Raw genomic sequence first — 17020 nt, 5'->3', positions numbered from 1 at the left:
AGCGCTAGTCGGCTACAACGGTAACGTAAAGTTAAATAGCCTAAAAATAAAAAAGTAATGAAACTTCACTTTGCCCTCAGCCTAATCGATTCGCCAGGGAACAAATTATAGATCCATGAGACCAAAGATCGGCCGTTACATCATCACAAGACGAATTATATCTGGAGCCGCCACAGAGTCATCAGAGCAGCGGCAGAAGAACTGGCTGAGGAAAAGCTGCTCAGTTGTGAAGTGAATGTCACGCGAATGAAGCGAGTAAACTCAAAATGTTCAAGCGTCCAACTTCGCACGAATTATTCGCGTCATTCGCGTCCAGTATCAGACCTTCAGACGGTTCTGGCTCGAGTTGCTATATCTTTTCTAACTGATCGGACTTACGCTTTTCCTAAAAATGCTGATTAAAACTCGGAAAAACTCCCATAGACTTTGATTAACGAAATGTTCAGATTTTCAAACTGTCCAACTGTCAAAAATTCAAAACTAAACACTGAAGCCCAGACTCACTCCAACTGACATTCAATGAACTAAACCATAGAGACTCATTAATCTATCTATCTATCTATCTATCTATCTATCTATCTATCTATCTATCATAGCAACCACCCAGAACACCGTAGCAACCACCCAGAATACCCTAGCAACCACAGAACATCCTAGCAACTGCATAGCAACCACCCAGAACACCATAGCTACCACACCAAGTGTACCCTAGCAACCACATAGCAAGACCGTAGCAACCACTCAGAATACCCTAGCAACCGCATAGCAACACCCTAGCAACCACCCTAAGTACCTTAGCAACCACATAGCAAGACCTTAGCAACCACCCAAGTACCCTAGCAACCACATAGCAAGACCCTAGCAACCACACAGAGTACCCTAGCAACCACCCCAAATACCTTAGCAACCGCATAGCAACCACCCTAGCAACCACACACACCCCAAGTACCTTAGCAACAGCATAGCAACCACCCTAGCAACCACATAGCAAGACCTTATCAACCACCCTGAGTACCTTAGCAACCGCATAGCAACCGCACAGCAACCACCTGAGTACCCTAGCAACCACATAGCAGGTCTAAACTACTAACTAAAACTCAAACTATTTCAAACTTTAAACTTTTCAAACTATTTCAAACTTTAAACTATTTCAAACTTTTTCAAACTTTCTGGTCTGTCTTTTTTTCAAGCCAACTTAAAGTTTGTCTCGACAAACTTTTTAATCTAGTTGAATACTGATATTAAACCTGAAGCCTCAATCCATTCTGACAGAAACTGAGAGACCATTGTTATGATAGCAGGATTTATGTTTTATATTTACATTTCTGATCATATTTCCTCCTGTAATCTGATGTTCTTCTCTTTGCAGCTCCGTTGACTCTAGATCCAAACACAGCATCTCCTCGTCTCACACTCTCGTCTGATCTGACCAGTGTGTCGTACAGTGATGAAGATAAAACACTTCCTGATAATCCAGAGAGGTTTGATGAGTATGCATGTGTCTTGGGATCTGAGGGCTTTAACTCAGGAACACACTGCTGGGATGTGGAGGTTGGGGACAATACACACTGGATTCTTGGAATAACCACAGCATCAAACCAAAGGAAGGGATGGGTTTTCTTTGACTCTAATGTCTGGTGTGTGATGTACATGGACAGCAAATACTTCTCTCAATCCCCAGATCAATCCTTCACTGTCTTTCCTGTTAAAGTGAAGCTTCAGCGTGTGAGAGTTCAGCTGGACTATGACAGAGGAACAGTGTCATTCTCTGATCCTGTCACTAACACACATTTACTCACATTCAGGACGTCCTTCACAGAGACTGTGTTTCCATTCTTATGTAATGACTGCACAACTTCTCCTCTGAGGATCTTACCAGTTAAACTGATCATTACAGCAGAAAATCACAGTTAAATCTGATTCTGCTTCCAGATTAATTCAGTTTTGCAAATTATGCTTCAATAACACTGTAATCAAAGTGTCTTATTCAAGCAATTTTGGCACAAGTGTGTATTTTTGTGGGAATTTTCTCATTTCCTTTGATAAATATGTTTTACACTGGACACAGAAAAGAGTTACACTCATGAACTTAAAGGGCATATTGCAGGTTAATTTCTTTTTTTCAAAATGAATATAACCTTGTATGAAAATACCATATGAAAAATTTATGCAGGATTTAAAATGTTTTCAAAAAGACATAAGGGCACAAATTTAGTAGATAAAGTGATTAGTTCATCAGAACAAATTTACAGAATTTGGAAAGATCTTTAGATTGTACAGTGTCTTCACTTTTATCTTTTTACACATTCATTTCCCACATATAATTGAATGAGGAAAGGAAAAACAACAAAAAACAGCCACAACAGACTAGCATGTTGACTATTTGAACTTAAATTTTGCTCTCCTTTCTTTCTGGCCAGCAAATTTCTCAATGACTCTCTGATTAGAGTCAGTCATCTCAGTAGAGTCATGACGTTTGCGTTGTTCAGTCAGATATTTGAGGTCTCTTACCCCCGTTGTTGTCCACAAAACTTCAGTACCGACACTTTGAATAAAAGACAGGGAAAGCAAAGGGCATTGCTAACAACACATCCAGCAGCCTCCTCCGTTTCTCATCACAAGCGTGTGGATCTCCGAGTGCAGCTCCTCTGACTCCGGCTGCTGCTGCTGGACCCGTTGGTCCGGTTCGGGATCCCTGTCTTCCCTATTTAATGTATCACGGTAAATTCCACATCCTTTTCGGGAATTTAACGTAGTTTTTCTTTCTCCCAACTCTGCTTCTCCTCGTTCGATTTGCTGTATGTTTACATTCGCGAGGCCATCAACATGGCCGCCACGTCCCAGAATGCAACGCAACGCCCAAGCCCAATTATTGCAATAAATTGCAAAAAAGTTTTCTAATATATGCACGGATTGATTCGGCGCCATCGGCTGGACACTATTCGCTTGTTAGTCAGGGTTCAAAGTCCAAAGGGCGGAAAAATCGACGCTAAAACGCACTCGTCAGTTGCCCGCTAACCTTTTTGTGAATGGATGGATTTGAGAATGCGCTATATGGTTTAGTGCGAATATATTGTCTGACGTGTTTTGGACAGAGTAGACAGCATAGCTTCCAGTTTCTCCCTTGAAATGATAAGTTGTGTAGCCTACATTTTGGAAGTTTTTATTTAGAAAATAAAAAGGTTCTTTCTACACAGTCGAATGGAATACAAAAAATAAAATTTTATTTCCGCCAAAATAAAAGCTCTGTTTAATGTTTGAAAGAAATCAACATTTCTTGTTTTTAAAATAAGTCTCTTCTTCTCACCAAGGCTGCATTTATTTGATTAAAAATACAGTAAAAACAGAAATATTGTAAAATAATATTATAATGTAAAACAGCTGTTTTCTATGTGAGTGTATAGTAAAGTGTAATTTATTCCTGTGATCAAAGCTACATTTATCATCATGAGGCTACTCCAGTCTTCAGTGTCATATGATTCTCCACAAATCATTCTAATATGATGATTTGATGCTCAACAAACATCTATGATTATCAGTGTTGAACAATGTTTTTAGGATTTTTTTGTAAAGCTTTCTATTTCAGAGAAATGCTGTTCTTTTGAACCTTCTATTCATGAAATAATCCTGGGGAAAAGTGAGCATATTCAGCATAAGAGACTACTTAAAAAAAGTACATATCCCAGTGTAAACAATATTGTAAGACTTACTGTAAGACTTTGAATATTAACGCCTGATCAGTCTTGTGGGTTTGCTACTGTTACAATTAAAAACCGTATAAGGATAAAAACATGACAGGCAGACATGATGTAACCAACACAACTACAACTAATACAATTTATACTGAGCTTGGGCCGGCCCTGAGCTGAAGTGAAATAAATGCAATATTTGGCAATACACGGATGTTTCAGAGACATTATTGTCATGTTATACTTTATATACTGCTTAATACAGCGTCTCTTTGTACAAGAATAAAGTTCAACATATAAGCCTACACTATCAATGAAGTGCGGTCTACATTTTTAATCAGTTTTATTTTGCTAAACATGACAATATATCATCGCGACTACATAAAAAGAGGTTTTACCGCTATAGCATTAGTGTATTAGCCGACTGCTCTCGAATCGCTCTCGCTGTACTTTGGATTGTGGATTGTGACACAAATGGATTGTGTCACTACAAGTCAATGGAATCATTGTCCCGCTTAAACTTGATACAGGAGAAAAGGCCAATCTCATAAGCATAAGTGACAAAAAGGAAATGAAAATCAAGCCACAGATAAAAAGAAACCCTGTGTCGCTCAAAACCTACAACGGACAGGACATAAAGACTCCAGGTGTGTGAAGACTCAGAGTGTGTGTCAAGAACAAAACTCATCACCTGCTCTTTGTTGTTGTTGTCCCAGATGATCATCAGTCTCTCCTTGGTGACAAATCCTGCCAGGAATTAGGACTGGTGAAAAGAGTGTATCTCAACAGGAAACTACAAATAACATTGTTTGCAAATTTGGTGATGTTTTCAAAGGACTGGGATGTGATGTATAGATAGATAGATAGATAGATAGATAGATAGATAGATAGATAGATAGATAGATAGATAGATAGAGTGATAGATAGAGTTGACAGAGTGATAGATAGTGATTGTAAATATTAATAATTAACTATTAATTAGGCTAAACTTAAACAACCTTTTTTAAAATGCAATATAAAGAGCTAGCCTAGTAAGTGCTCGGCTGTTTGGCCGCTTAAGTGAACCGGCAAGTCTAAATCTAAGTCTTATCTTATCTTGATCATGTAAATGGGAAGCAGAAATTCAGAGCATTGATTGGCGTTTCCATATAAGTTTTGCCCAGTTATTCACAGGATTTTCAATTTTGTTATTTCGTTTCGTATTCGCCTTAAAAAAAATCGAATTATTAACATAGGCTAGGCCGAATAGACATATTAACAACAATAATATTAAATAAAATTTATTTATATAACTTTGTTGTTTTTTCGATATCTTTTGAGTTTAATAGGAATAATGGAACAGTTTTTGTCATTGTTTGCAACCCATTTTTTGTAGAATAAATTATTCAAAGTTTCAGCAAGTTGCGTTTGGACGAGTGTGTTTATATCCACAGACTTTTACCTGAAAAACAATGTCTAAAGAAATAAGAATCGAAGTTTAGCACAACTCATCAGAACTAAGCAATGTTAGGGCAGGTTGAGCTCGACTTGTTCTTTCTGCAGCTTTCTCTTCTTTTCTCAACGGTACGGAATGGCGCCATTTCTTCAACCAAATAGCGAGTCATGAATAATGTCGTCTGGTGCTAGTGCCATCATCTATTGCCTAAACCGCATAAGAGAAGGATCGCCACTTGCAATTAAAATCTAACTCCAATTCTTTACGTTATGCTTTTGTCTTTTATGCCTGTGTTTGTATGTATTTAATTTAACATTATGTGTAAACATCACACGTAGCCTAGGGATGCTCATTCGGTTAATTTTCCCGACCGACAACCGCTGCTCATTATCCGATTATTAACCGTTGACTGATAAGAATTGGCATTAAATAAATATACAATTAATGAATGTCTGTGACCCGTTAAAAAGACGGGTGTATTTACTGTGCAAACAGCAGCATAGGCTACAGAACAGACTGAACAACAGAACCTGGATTCACATGTCCACGCACTTGCAGCGTTTCTGACAACAGAAATATTAATAAAAAGCATAAAATAAATAGGCATACACTAAATATTTTTTAGATATATTATCTAAATTTTGACAAAACGAAAATACACTGAATCCGTTTGAAGCTTTGAAGAACCGGAATTGTTTTTTTCCGTCAAATAAAAATAGCAGGCCTACCTCAATCCTCACCTTGTATGGTTTTTATTTTTTAAAAGTAACATGTCTAAGTGATGTGGGTTAGTCTGGAGCACAGCCTGTTGACAGTTAGACCCGCGGCAGAAAACAGCCTCTCAAGCCTTGCTTACTTTCGTCTGGCTCCGCAGCGCAGGCGCCTTCTCTGAGAAAAATCTTACTTTCGGTTAACGTTAAACTGTCAATATGAGCATCCCTAATCACAAATACTGAAACCTAGCAGTTAATTAATAATAGGCTAATCAGACACACACACACAATAAATCCCCAATGTGTTTAATGGACTGTCCCTCCCTTGCTCAGAAAGGTTTTGTTTTCTCCAGAAGCCCTTGAACATATACAGAGCTCACGGAATACACTAAATTATAAGCAATGATTATTGTGTTTATAGTTCATATCAAGCACTATATATGCACTCCTGTAACTTTCACCACAGCAAAAAAATAAATAAAAATTGGGTGATGACCTCACACCGTGGTAGGCATCTCATTACCGCAATATTGTGGTGATGCGGTTATCATCACACCCCTAACCGACAGCCAATGAGAGAGCAAGATACAGGGCAGCTGGAGGTTCAGGGAGGAGTTATAGACCATAATATCAGTATTTAATAGATATATTTACAATTATATTAAACAGAAACAAAGCACAAACATTTGCTTTACCAGCCGCAACAGTAGCACATTGCAAAATGATTTATGTACCTCCAACTCAATCATTGCTCCCTGTGTCTCCCCAACCATTTCCTCCTCCATAATCTTTTTTAATTTTCTCCTTTTTTGCTGCAAATCAGCGCACAGACAATTTGGATCACAAGTTTCTGCACTGCAGTCTATATTTTTAATAACAATTACAGTCTCGCGTGAGAACTCCAGTCTGACGCACTTGTGATCTTGCGCTGTTTCCTTCTCACTTCTTGTGTGTGTTTTGTTGTGAAACGTAATTTGCGGACGGGACAGAGCTGTCGGCGATTCTTCCTCTTGTACAGTCATGCAGTGTGAAACTCCCTGTAGCCGATCCATCGGTCAGTGTGAACACAGCAGAGACTGAATGCTGGCCTAGATAGTCATGCAGTGTGAAAAGAGCAGTGATCCGACGAGTTTGAAAACCGTGCAGCCTGAACTAGGCATAAGAGTATCAAAATCTCCACGGATGCGTCAAAGGATGGTCTCTAGGCGCAGTCTTACTAAAGCAGATGCTGACGGCTGGAAACCGATAGCCTATGCCTCTAGGACGATGACGCAAACTCAATGCAGATATGCTCAGATCGAAAAAGAATGCCTTGGACTCGTCTTCGGATTTGAGAAATTTCATGACTATGTCTATGGCTTACCATCGTTCACAGCAGAACCGGATCATAAGACTTTAACCTTATCAGAAAAAATCTGAAAGAGATGTCTCCACGCATTCAGCATCTAATGATGAGACTGCAACGGTATGACTTTGAATTAGTCTATTCTCCAGGAAAATACATAGTCCTAGCAGATGCATTATCTCGAGCAACACTAACATGCAAATCCACAGATGTGAGTTCCACGGAAGATGATGTGAAAGTGTTTAGTGCCCACATGGCTTTTCTAAGAGGGTGCGATTTAAGAACATCCACATCCAGAGCAGAATTAAAGAAACAAAATTCAGCCACAAATTCACTTTCATTCTGTGAGAACTTGAAAAGTGTCCATGATTTGAAGAGTGATCTGTAAAAGAGACTCAGTCCAGACAAATCCAGTTTGTTAAAGGATTAGTTCACTTTTAAATAAACTTTTGCTGATAATTTACTCACCCCCATGTCATCCAAGATGTCCATGTCTTTCTATCTGCAGTCGAAAAGAAATTAATGTTTTGGATGAAAACAGTCCAGGGGTTTTCTCCATATAATGGACTTCAATGGGCCCCAAATGGTTCAAGGTCCAAATGACAGTTTCAGTGCAGCTTCAAAGGGCTTTAAACGACACCAGACGATGAATAAGGGTCTTATCTAGACAAACCATCAGTTTCTGAGAGAAACCCAGCAGTATTTATGCTATTATTTTACCTCTTAACAGGAGAAACGCGATCATCTCTGAGCTCCGCCATAACTTCCGGGGAGTGAGGTCAAAATAGATCAAAGGTGCAAAGGTGAACTTTTATAATACAAGTTTGAAGAGGCGACCTCATTAAACACAATACAACAATCCTCAATAGTGTCAGAGTTCATAGCACGACACCTGCGAGTGGACACACATGATTTCTCCACAGGGTATGAAAGGGAAACGTTGAAAGAATACGCAGAGTTAACAAGGTAATGAGACAGCTGAATATAATCAAGCATAATGAGTCCAGGCAGTGGGTTATGGGTAATGTAGTCCATGATAAGATAGCACAAGAGTCGGGAGGAGAGCCCCCTAGTGGAGATCATGAGCACTCCAGCTGGAGGAGGAGACAGTCTTATAGTATGACACACTAGCAGTTCATCAAAGGACTGTCAGTTTTGGTTTTGGTATCAAATTATGCCAATGTACATGTTTATGTGACTTAAAGTTATGAACAGTCTTAAAGAAAAGAAAAAGAAGACTAACTTGTGACTAGTTTTAGTGGTTTATGTAACCCCAGAAACTCCACCCTCTTACAAAACCTACCAGGAAGTGACTAGTCTTATTATTTCTACCTTTCACTTTTACTGAAAGCTGAAACGAGTCAGTGTTGTGAAGAACAGAGGAGGACATTATATTAATATTCTTGCACATTTCTGAATTAGATTTTGATTGTATTGGTTATTTACTTTTCAAAGCAAAGTTTAGAAAGTGAAAGTGAATTGTAGATTATTGGATCTTTTACAAGACGAGGAAATGGATTCAAAATCTGTTGAAGATCCTACTTGTCCTGTTTGCTATGAAATCTTCAAGGTTCCTGTTTTTCTGTCCTGTAGTCACAGTTTTTGTAAAGAGTGTCTCCAACAGTTCTGGAAAACTAAGGAAACTCAGGAGTGTCCCGTCTGCAGGAGAAGATCCTCAAAAGATTATCCTCCAGTTAATCTAGAGTTAAAAAACTTGTGTGATTCATTGATAAAGGAGAGAAATGAGAGGTGTTCATCAGAGTCTGAGGAGATCTGCAGTTTACACAGTGAGAAACTCAAACTCTTCTGTCTGGAGGACAAACAGCCTGTGTGTTTAGTGTGCAGAGACTCAGAGAAACACACCAAACACACATTCAGACCCATCAGTGAAGTGGTTTCATCTCACAAGGTAAGACAAACGTCTCTCATCTCATGTGCTAAATACAGTGATAAACACACAGTACTATTTGTGTGTACAATAGACTAGTAGCCTATTTACTTTTGCTCAGACTAAATCTCCATGACTTACTACTGATATAAAACTCTCCACTAAGCTTCAACTGCTCTGATGTTCATATCCTGAATGTAACAGCATTGGCACAAAACATGTTGGGAAAAAATAGATGGGTTATTAATATTTTTTCAATAATAATATGTGATTCATTACAAGACACACCAAAGTGTTTGATATTAACATACACTATATTGCCAAAAGTATTGTGACGCCCCTCAAAATCACTGAGTTCAGGTGTTCAATCCCTTCATGGCCACAGGTGTATAACTCAAGCTCTAGGCCTGCAGACGCTTCTACACACATTAGAGAGAGAATGGGCCGCTCTCAGGAGTGTGTGTGTGTGTGTGTGTGTGTGTGTTCGCTTCTACACACATTAGTGAGAGAATGGGCCGCTCTCAGGAGTGTGTGTGTGTGTGTTCGCTTCTACACACATTAGTGAGAGAATGGGCCGCTCTCAGGAGTGTGTGTGTGTGTGTTCGCTTCTACACACATTAGTGAGAGAATGGGCCGCTCTCAGGAGTGTGTGTGTGTGTGTGTGTGTGTGTTCGCTTCTACACACATTAGTGAGAGAATGGGCCGCTCTCAGGAGCTCAGAGAACTCAAGTGTGGGGCCGTGATCGGTGGACACCTGTGCAATAAGTCCATTCGGGACATTTCCTCACTACTAAATATTCCACGCTCAACTGTTAGTGGTGTTATAACAAAGTGGAAGCAATTCAGCCACGGAGTGATAGTAAAATCATAGAGCGGGGTCAGCACATGCTGAGGGTCACAGAGCGGGGTCAGCACATGCTGAGGGTCACAGAAGTCACCAACTTTCTGCAGAGTCAAGAGCTCCAGACCTCCAAACTTGTGTGTCCTTCAGATGAGCTCAAGAACAGTGTGTAGAGCTTCAGGGAATGGGTTTCCATGGCCGAGCAGCTCATCCAAGCCTTACATCACCAAGTGCAATGCAAATCGTGGGATGCAGTGGGGTAAAGCGAGCCGCCACTGGACTCTAGAGCAGTGGAGACGTGTTCTCTGAGTGACCAATCACGCTTCTCTGTCTGACAATCCCATGGACGAGTCTGGGTTTGGTGGTTGCCAGGAGAACGGGACTTGCCTGACTGCATTGTGCCAAAGTGTAAAGTTTGGTGGAGGGGGAATTATGGGGTAGGGTTGTTTTTCAGGAGTTGTGCTTGGCCCCTTAGTTCCAGTTAAAGGAACTTTTAATTCTTTACCATACCAAGACATTTTGGACAATTTCATGCTCCCAACTTTGTTGGACCAATTTGGGGACGGCCCCTTCCTGTCCCAGCATGACTGACCAGTGCACAAAGCGTCTCCATAAAGACATGATGAGGAGTTTGGTGTGGAGGAACTGGACTGGCCTGCACAGAGTCCTGACCTCAACCCGATAGAACACCTTTGGGATGAATTAGAGCGGAGACTGAGAGCCAGGCCTTCTCGTCCAACATCAGTGCCTGACCTCACAAATGCGCTTCTAGAAGAATCCCCATAAACACACTCCTAAACCTTGAGGAAAGCCAGAAGAGCTGAAGCTGTTAGAGCTGCAAAGGGAGGACCGGCTCCATATTAAACCCTACGGATTAAGAATGGGATGTCATTAAAGTTCATGTGCATGTAAAGTCAGGCGTCCCAACACTTTTGGCAATATAGTGAACTTTCACTTCCTGTATTTGCATTTGATCAACCACAAATTTACAACTGCATGGATATAATAATTAAGAATTGGCCATTGCAAAAACCACATTTGTTGATGAAAACATGATTTCTTGATGTTCATCATATGTTCAATATATGTCCTGCCATTTTCAGGCACAAATGCTTCTGAAATTAACACATTCATCATAAAAATATTTATATAACAATAAAAACATCCAGACACACAATGTTTAAATCTCTTATAGCTTTATAAGTTTCACAGATTTTCATCTTAACCTGTAGGAGGAATTTAATACAGCGCTGACGTCCTTACAAAACAAGCTCAAACATGGAGAAGAAATGAAAGGAGAGTGTGATAAAACAATCCAACACATCGAGGTGAGGATGTGTAAAGAGTTAAACACTCAACATTCACACACACAGTTTATTATTGACATTAGTGGAGTGTGTGTTCACACAGAGCTGACTGAAGTGAATGTGATGTGATTTCAGTCTCAAGCTGAGCACACAGAGCGTCAGATTAAAGAAGAGTTTGAGAAGCTTCATCAGTTTCTCAGAGACGAAGAAGAAGCTACAATCACTGCACTGAGGGAGGAAGAGGAGCAGAAGAAGCAGATGATGAAGGAGAAGCTGGAGGAGATGAACACACACATCTCAGCTCTTTCACACACAATCAGAGACATGGAGGAGATGATGAAAGCCAATGACGTCTCGTTTCTAAAGGTGACCAATCAATCTGGCTTCATTCTTTGAGCAGAAAACAACTTGAGACTCACTGACAATGAGAGTGTTTGATAAGATATTAACATGTTTTCAAACTCTATATTTTCCAGAACTTTAGCGTCTCAATGGAAAGGTGAGTGAGCTGCTCGTATCTCTTCTCTCAGTGGATCTGAACTCAAATTCACTGCAGTTCTGACTCCTGAATGTTCCTCCAGAGTCCAGATCTCACAGCCGGATCCACGGATGAGTTCTGGAGCTTTGATTGATGTGTCCCGTTACCTGGGTAACCTGCCGTTCAGAGTCTGGAAGAAGATGCTGGAAACTGTCCAACACAGTGAGTCTCAGCAGATCTGACACCAGCGCAAAACATCCTTCAGATAGAAACACACACAACATTAACATCTGAGAGAAATATATTTAATAATCTCTTGAATTTGTGAGTGAATCTGAACTGTATTTCAGAAGATCATCAGATCATACAGTGAACTCATAATGACTACAGAAGTCTGTTCCTCATGGTCTCTGCTTATGTATTAGGATACAATAGAGTTTATTAAGTTGGCCTGGAAGAGCCATTTAATTAAATTTAATCGGCCAATCCGATTAAACGTAATATTATTACTATTATTTTTCTTACTCTAAATTTCTGACTCTAATGCTGCGTTCACACCGGACGCGAATGACGTGATTCGCTCGAGTGATTTACATGTTAAGTCAATGCAAAGACGCGAATAGACATTCTGCGGTGCGATTCGCGCGAATGAGGCGGCGAGAATTGAGCGTTTGACGCGTGAATGGCGCGAATCGCCCAAGTTGAAAAATCTGAACTTTGGCGGATATTCGCGCCACGTTAGCCAATCAGGAGCTTGCTCTAGTAGTGACAACAATGAGGAGAAAATCTGTATATTAAAAGATTAGTTCACTTTTAAATAAACTTTTGCTGATAATTTACTCACCCCCATGTCATCCAAGATGTCCATGTCTTTCTTTCTGCAGTCGAAAAGAAATTAAGGTTTTGGATGAAAACAGTCCAGGGGTTTCCTTCATATAATGCACTTCAATGGGCTCCAAACGGTCCAAGGTCCAAATGACAGTTTCAGTGCAGCTTTAAACGACACCAGATGATGAATAAGGGTCTTATCTAGCCAAACCATCAGTTTCTGCGAGAAACCCAGCAGTATTTATGCTATTATTTTACCTCTTATCAGACAAACGTGATCATCTCTGAACTCCGCCATTACTTCCGCTAAGTGAGGTCAAATACGAGCGTGGTAATAGATATATCGATAGTAGATGCCTCATTCTACTGGACCGTGCAGGCGCTAATGAGGCATCTACGTATACATCTATGACCACGCTCGTATTTGGACCGTTTGGAGCCCATTGAAGTGCATTATATGGAGAAAACCCCTGGAATGTTTTCATCCAAAACCTTAATTTCTTTTCGACTGCAGAAAGAAAGACATGGACATCTTGGATGACACGGGGGTGAGTAAATTATCAGCAGAAGTTTATTTAAAAGTGAACTAATCCTTTAATATCTGGTTCAGACAATATAATTATCACTGTGATAACATGAAATGACATGAAACACAACCCAGTCTCTTTTTGTTAAATGCAATGTATGATCAATAATACAAAAGTAGAAGTAAAAGGTATAATAAGCAGTGTTGGGGAAGCTACTCTGAAACAGTAGTTTGACAAGCTACAAGCTACTTAAACATGAAAGTAGTTCAACTACAGCCAAGCTACCCTTCTGAAAAAGTAGTTCGATACACTACAAGTTACTACCAAAATGTAGCTAGCTACATCGAAACTACTTTTATTTATTTTTTATTTTTTTACAATTAAATGCATATTTACAAATAACTGAATAATCGTTATTGAAGAATGTTTTAAGTTTAATGTTTGGGGTTTAAAACAACACAATGCAATACAATTATGATAAGAGTAAAGTTTTATTTTGTAAACTATCCAAATATACAATACTCAAATGTAGTCTATATCTCAAACTGACTGTCAAGTGCAAAATCGCTACAAATGTCATGTCCCATCAATGCAGGAACAAAATATAAGCAACTTTGATACACAGGAGTAGAGAACAATGCATATATATATATATATATATATAGCAGGATAATCAATTTAAAAAGGCTATTATTCACCTGTATGTGCTTGAAGTCTTCGACGCAGACAGCGTTTTAATCTTTTGTTTGTATAAATCAAGTGTGACCTTTACTAGTCGATTTGTGTGAAGTTATCAACCCACTCCTGTACGTCCTTTACATAATCATCAGACGATCTCTTCTCTGTGAACCGTAAAGCCGCAAGATGTGCAATGAAATAAAGATGGTAGTAACGTGCGATTTTAGTATGTGATCAAATAAGTAGAAAAATGTAGTTAAGTTAGTAGCTTAGCTACTTGTAGTTAACTACTCCCCAACACTGATAATCAGCTATACATGAAATAAAGCAAACAATTCAGTCAAACATTCAAAGTCAGCGCTAGTCGGCTACAACGGTAACGTAAAGTTAAATAGCCTAAAAATAAAAAAGTAAGGAAACTTCACTTTGCCCTCAGCCTAAACGATTCGCCAGGGAACAAATTATAGATCCATGAGACCAAAGATCGGCCGTTACATCATCACAAGACAAATTATATCTGGAGCCGCCACAGAGACATCAGAGCAGCGGCAGAAGAACTGGATGAGGAAAAGCTGCTCTGTTGTGAAGTGAATGTCACGCGAATGAAGCGAGTAAACTCAAAATGTTCAAGCGTCCAACTTCGCACGAATTATTCGCGTCATTCGCGTCCAGTATCAGACCTTCAGACGGTTCTGGCTTGAGTTGCTATATCTTTTCTAACTGATTGGACTTACGCTTTTCCTAAAAATGCTGATTAAAACTCGGAAAAACTCCCATAGACTTTCATTGACGAAATGTTCAGATTTTCAAACTGTCCAACTGTAAAACATTAAAATCTAAACACTGAAGCCCAGACTCACTCCAACTGACATTCAATGAACTAAACCATAGAGACTCATTAAACTCTCTATCTATCTATCTATCTATCTATCTATCTATCTATCTATCTATCTATCTATCTATCTATCTATCTATCTATCTATCTATCTATCTATCTATCTATCTATCTATCTATCTATCATAGCAACCACCCAGAATACCCTAGCAACCACAGAACATCCTAGCAACTGCGTAGCAACCACCCAGAACACCATAGAGGTACCACACCAAGTGTACCCTAGCAACCACATAGCAAGACCGTAGCAACCACTCAGAATACCCTAGCAACCGCATAGCAACACCCTAGCAACCACCCTGAGTACCCTAGCAACCAAATAGCAAGACCTTAGCAACCACCCAAGTACCCTAGCAACCACATAACAAGACCCTAGCAACCACACAGAGTACCCTAGCAACCACATAGCAACCACCCCAAATACCATAGCAACCGCATAGCAACCACCCTAGCAACCACATACACCCCAAGTACCTTAGCAACCGCATAGCAACCACCCTAGCAACCACCTGAGTACCCTAGCAACCACATGGCAAGACCTTACCAACCACCCCGAGTACCCTAGCAACCGCACAGCAACCACCTGAGTACCCTAGCAACCGCATAGCAGGTCTAAACTACTAACTAAAACTCAAACTATTTCAAACTTTAAACTTTTCTAACTTTTTCAAACTTTCTGGTCCAGCTTTTTCAAGCCAATTAAAGTTTGTCTCGATGAACTTTTTAATCTAGTTGAATACTGATATTAAACCTGAAGCCTCAATCCATTCTGACAGAAACTGAGAGACCATTGTTATGATAGCAGGATTTATGTTTTATATTTACATTTCTGATCATATTTCCTCCTGTAATCTGATGTTCTTCTCTTTGCAGCTCCGTTGACTCTAGATCCAAACACAGCAGATCCTCGTCTCACACTCTCGTCTGATCTGACCAGTGTGTCGCTCAGTGATGAAGATAAAACACTTCCTGATAATCCAGAGAGGATTGACGGGTATGCATGTGTCCTGGGATCTGAGGGCTTTAACTCAGGAACACACTGCTGGGATGTGGAGGTTGGGGACAATACACGCTGGAGTCTTGGAATAACCACAGCATCAAACCAAAGGAAGGGACGGGTTTTCTTTGACTCTAATGTCTGGCGTGTGCGGTACGGGAACAGCAAATACTTCTCTCAATCCCCAGATCAACCCGACATTGTCACTCTCATTACTGTTAAAGTGAAGCTCCAGCGTGTGAGAGTTCAGCTGGACTATCACACTTACATTTAAAATGTATCCAATAAATCAAGCTCTGGAAACATACAGTATGAATAGCAGCTGTTTATATATTCTTACATAATGTTTGACAGAATAACAAGACAAACTAAATAATTGCAAACCACTATTTAGATCATTTTTTAAATGTTTGAAAATTAACATATGTTTCTCTTTTTTATGGTTTAATTTGGTTAAAGATTTGTTACAATGACAGATTTTCATGGATGCACAAAACTGCCTTATGTAACAGGAGCTGAAAAATATACACTATAAATAATAACAGAAATCACCACATCAGATGAACAATGAAGCACTTCAGTGGATTTTAAGAACAACTGCAGAGATGAATATAAGTCATGATACCATGTGCAAGACAGAATGGCCATTGATGATGTAACAGGACCGTTCTCAGCACCAGAGACTGCAGTGCATGCTGGGATTTGGTGACAGTAACAACATCAACACTGTGACTGAACTGAATAACAAAATGATCTCCTGCAGAGCTGCTTATAGACGAACTGAACTCATTTAATAGTTGATGATCTTCGCAGTTATTGATCTGAACTGAATCAACACTGAACTGACTTCAGCTGAACAATGACACTGTTGTCTCTTTACAGCAGAATTGATTTCTGTTTGCATCATTGATCATTATTTTCCTGTTTATCACTGTAAAGCTGCTCTGAAACAATCTGTATATTATAAAGCGCTGTATAAATAAAGGTGACTTGACTTAAAGTCTCAGTGAAAAGGGAATCGTGACAGATCTTTTCTTATGTGTTGTGTTCAAGTGTAACAGATTATCAGAAAAGAAAAATTGTAGGGCAAAAAATGAATGTGTACATGATGAATCGTTCACAATAAGATCTATGCTTTTACAAGACCGTGAATTTAATTTCATTCCAACTGCTTGGAAATTTCACTTAAATTATTTTACTATTATATGTATTGGTCACAATAATTTTGTGTTTAATTTGACAGAATTAAAAGTAGAATTTCAGTAGCTAATTAACTTGTGAGAAAATATATCAACACCAGAAGAGAAACTGTGCTCATTAAACCATTTGATATCACCATCAGTATTTGTGAAATAGTTTTGAGAAATCCCAGCAGTCACAGCACTGGACTCTGAACACA

At 39.4% G+C, this 17020-nt stretch overlaps 1 protein-coding gene across 1 annotated transcript; it reads left to right on the top strand.

Moving 5' to 3' along the window:
• The first annotated feature begins 8512 nt into the window (after positions 1-8512).
• Positions 8513-16637, top strand: LOC307139846 (E3 ubiquitin-protein ligase TRIM35-like). The gene is made up of 6 exons (XM_079838967.1): positions 8513-9091; positions 11144-11239; positions 11354-11584; positions 11695-11717; positions 11800-11918; positions 15498-16637. Exons 1-6 carry the CDS (start codon positions 8696-8698, stop codon positions 15893-15895), a joined length of 1263 nt encoding a protein of 420 aa, XP_079695093.1. The 5' UTR covers positions 8513-8695; the 3' UTR covers positions 15896-16637.
• The last annotated feature ends 383 nt before the right edge of the window (positions 16638-17020 follow it).

The sequence above is a fragment of the Gobio gobio genome (genome assembly GCF_949357685.1).
Source record: "Gobio gobio genome assembly, chromosome: 16".
Lineage (NCBI taxonomy): Eukaryota > Metazoa > Chordata > Actinopteri > Cypriniformes > Gobionidae > Gobio > Gobio gobio.
The sequence above is the reverse complement of the archived record's forward strand: the minus strand, read 5'-3'. Positions and strand labels throughout refer to the sequence as shown.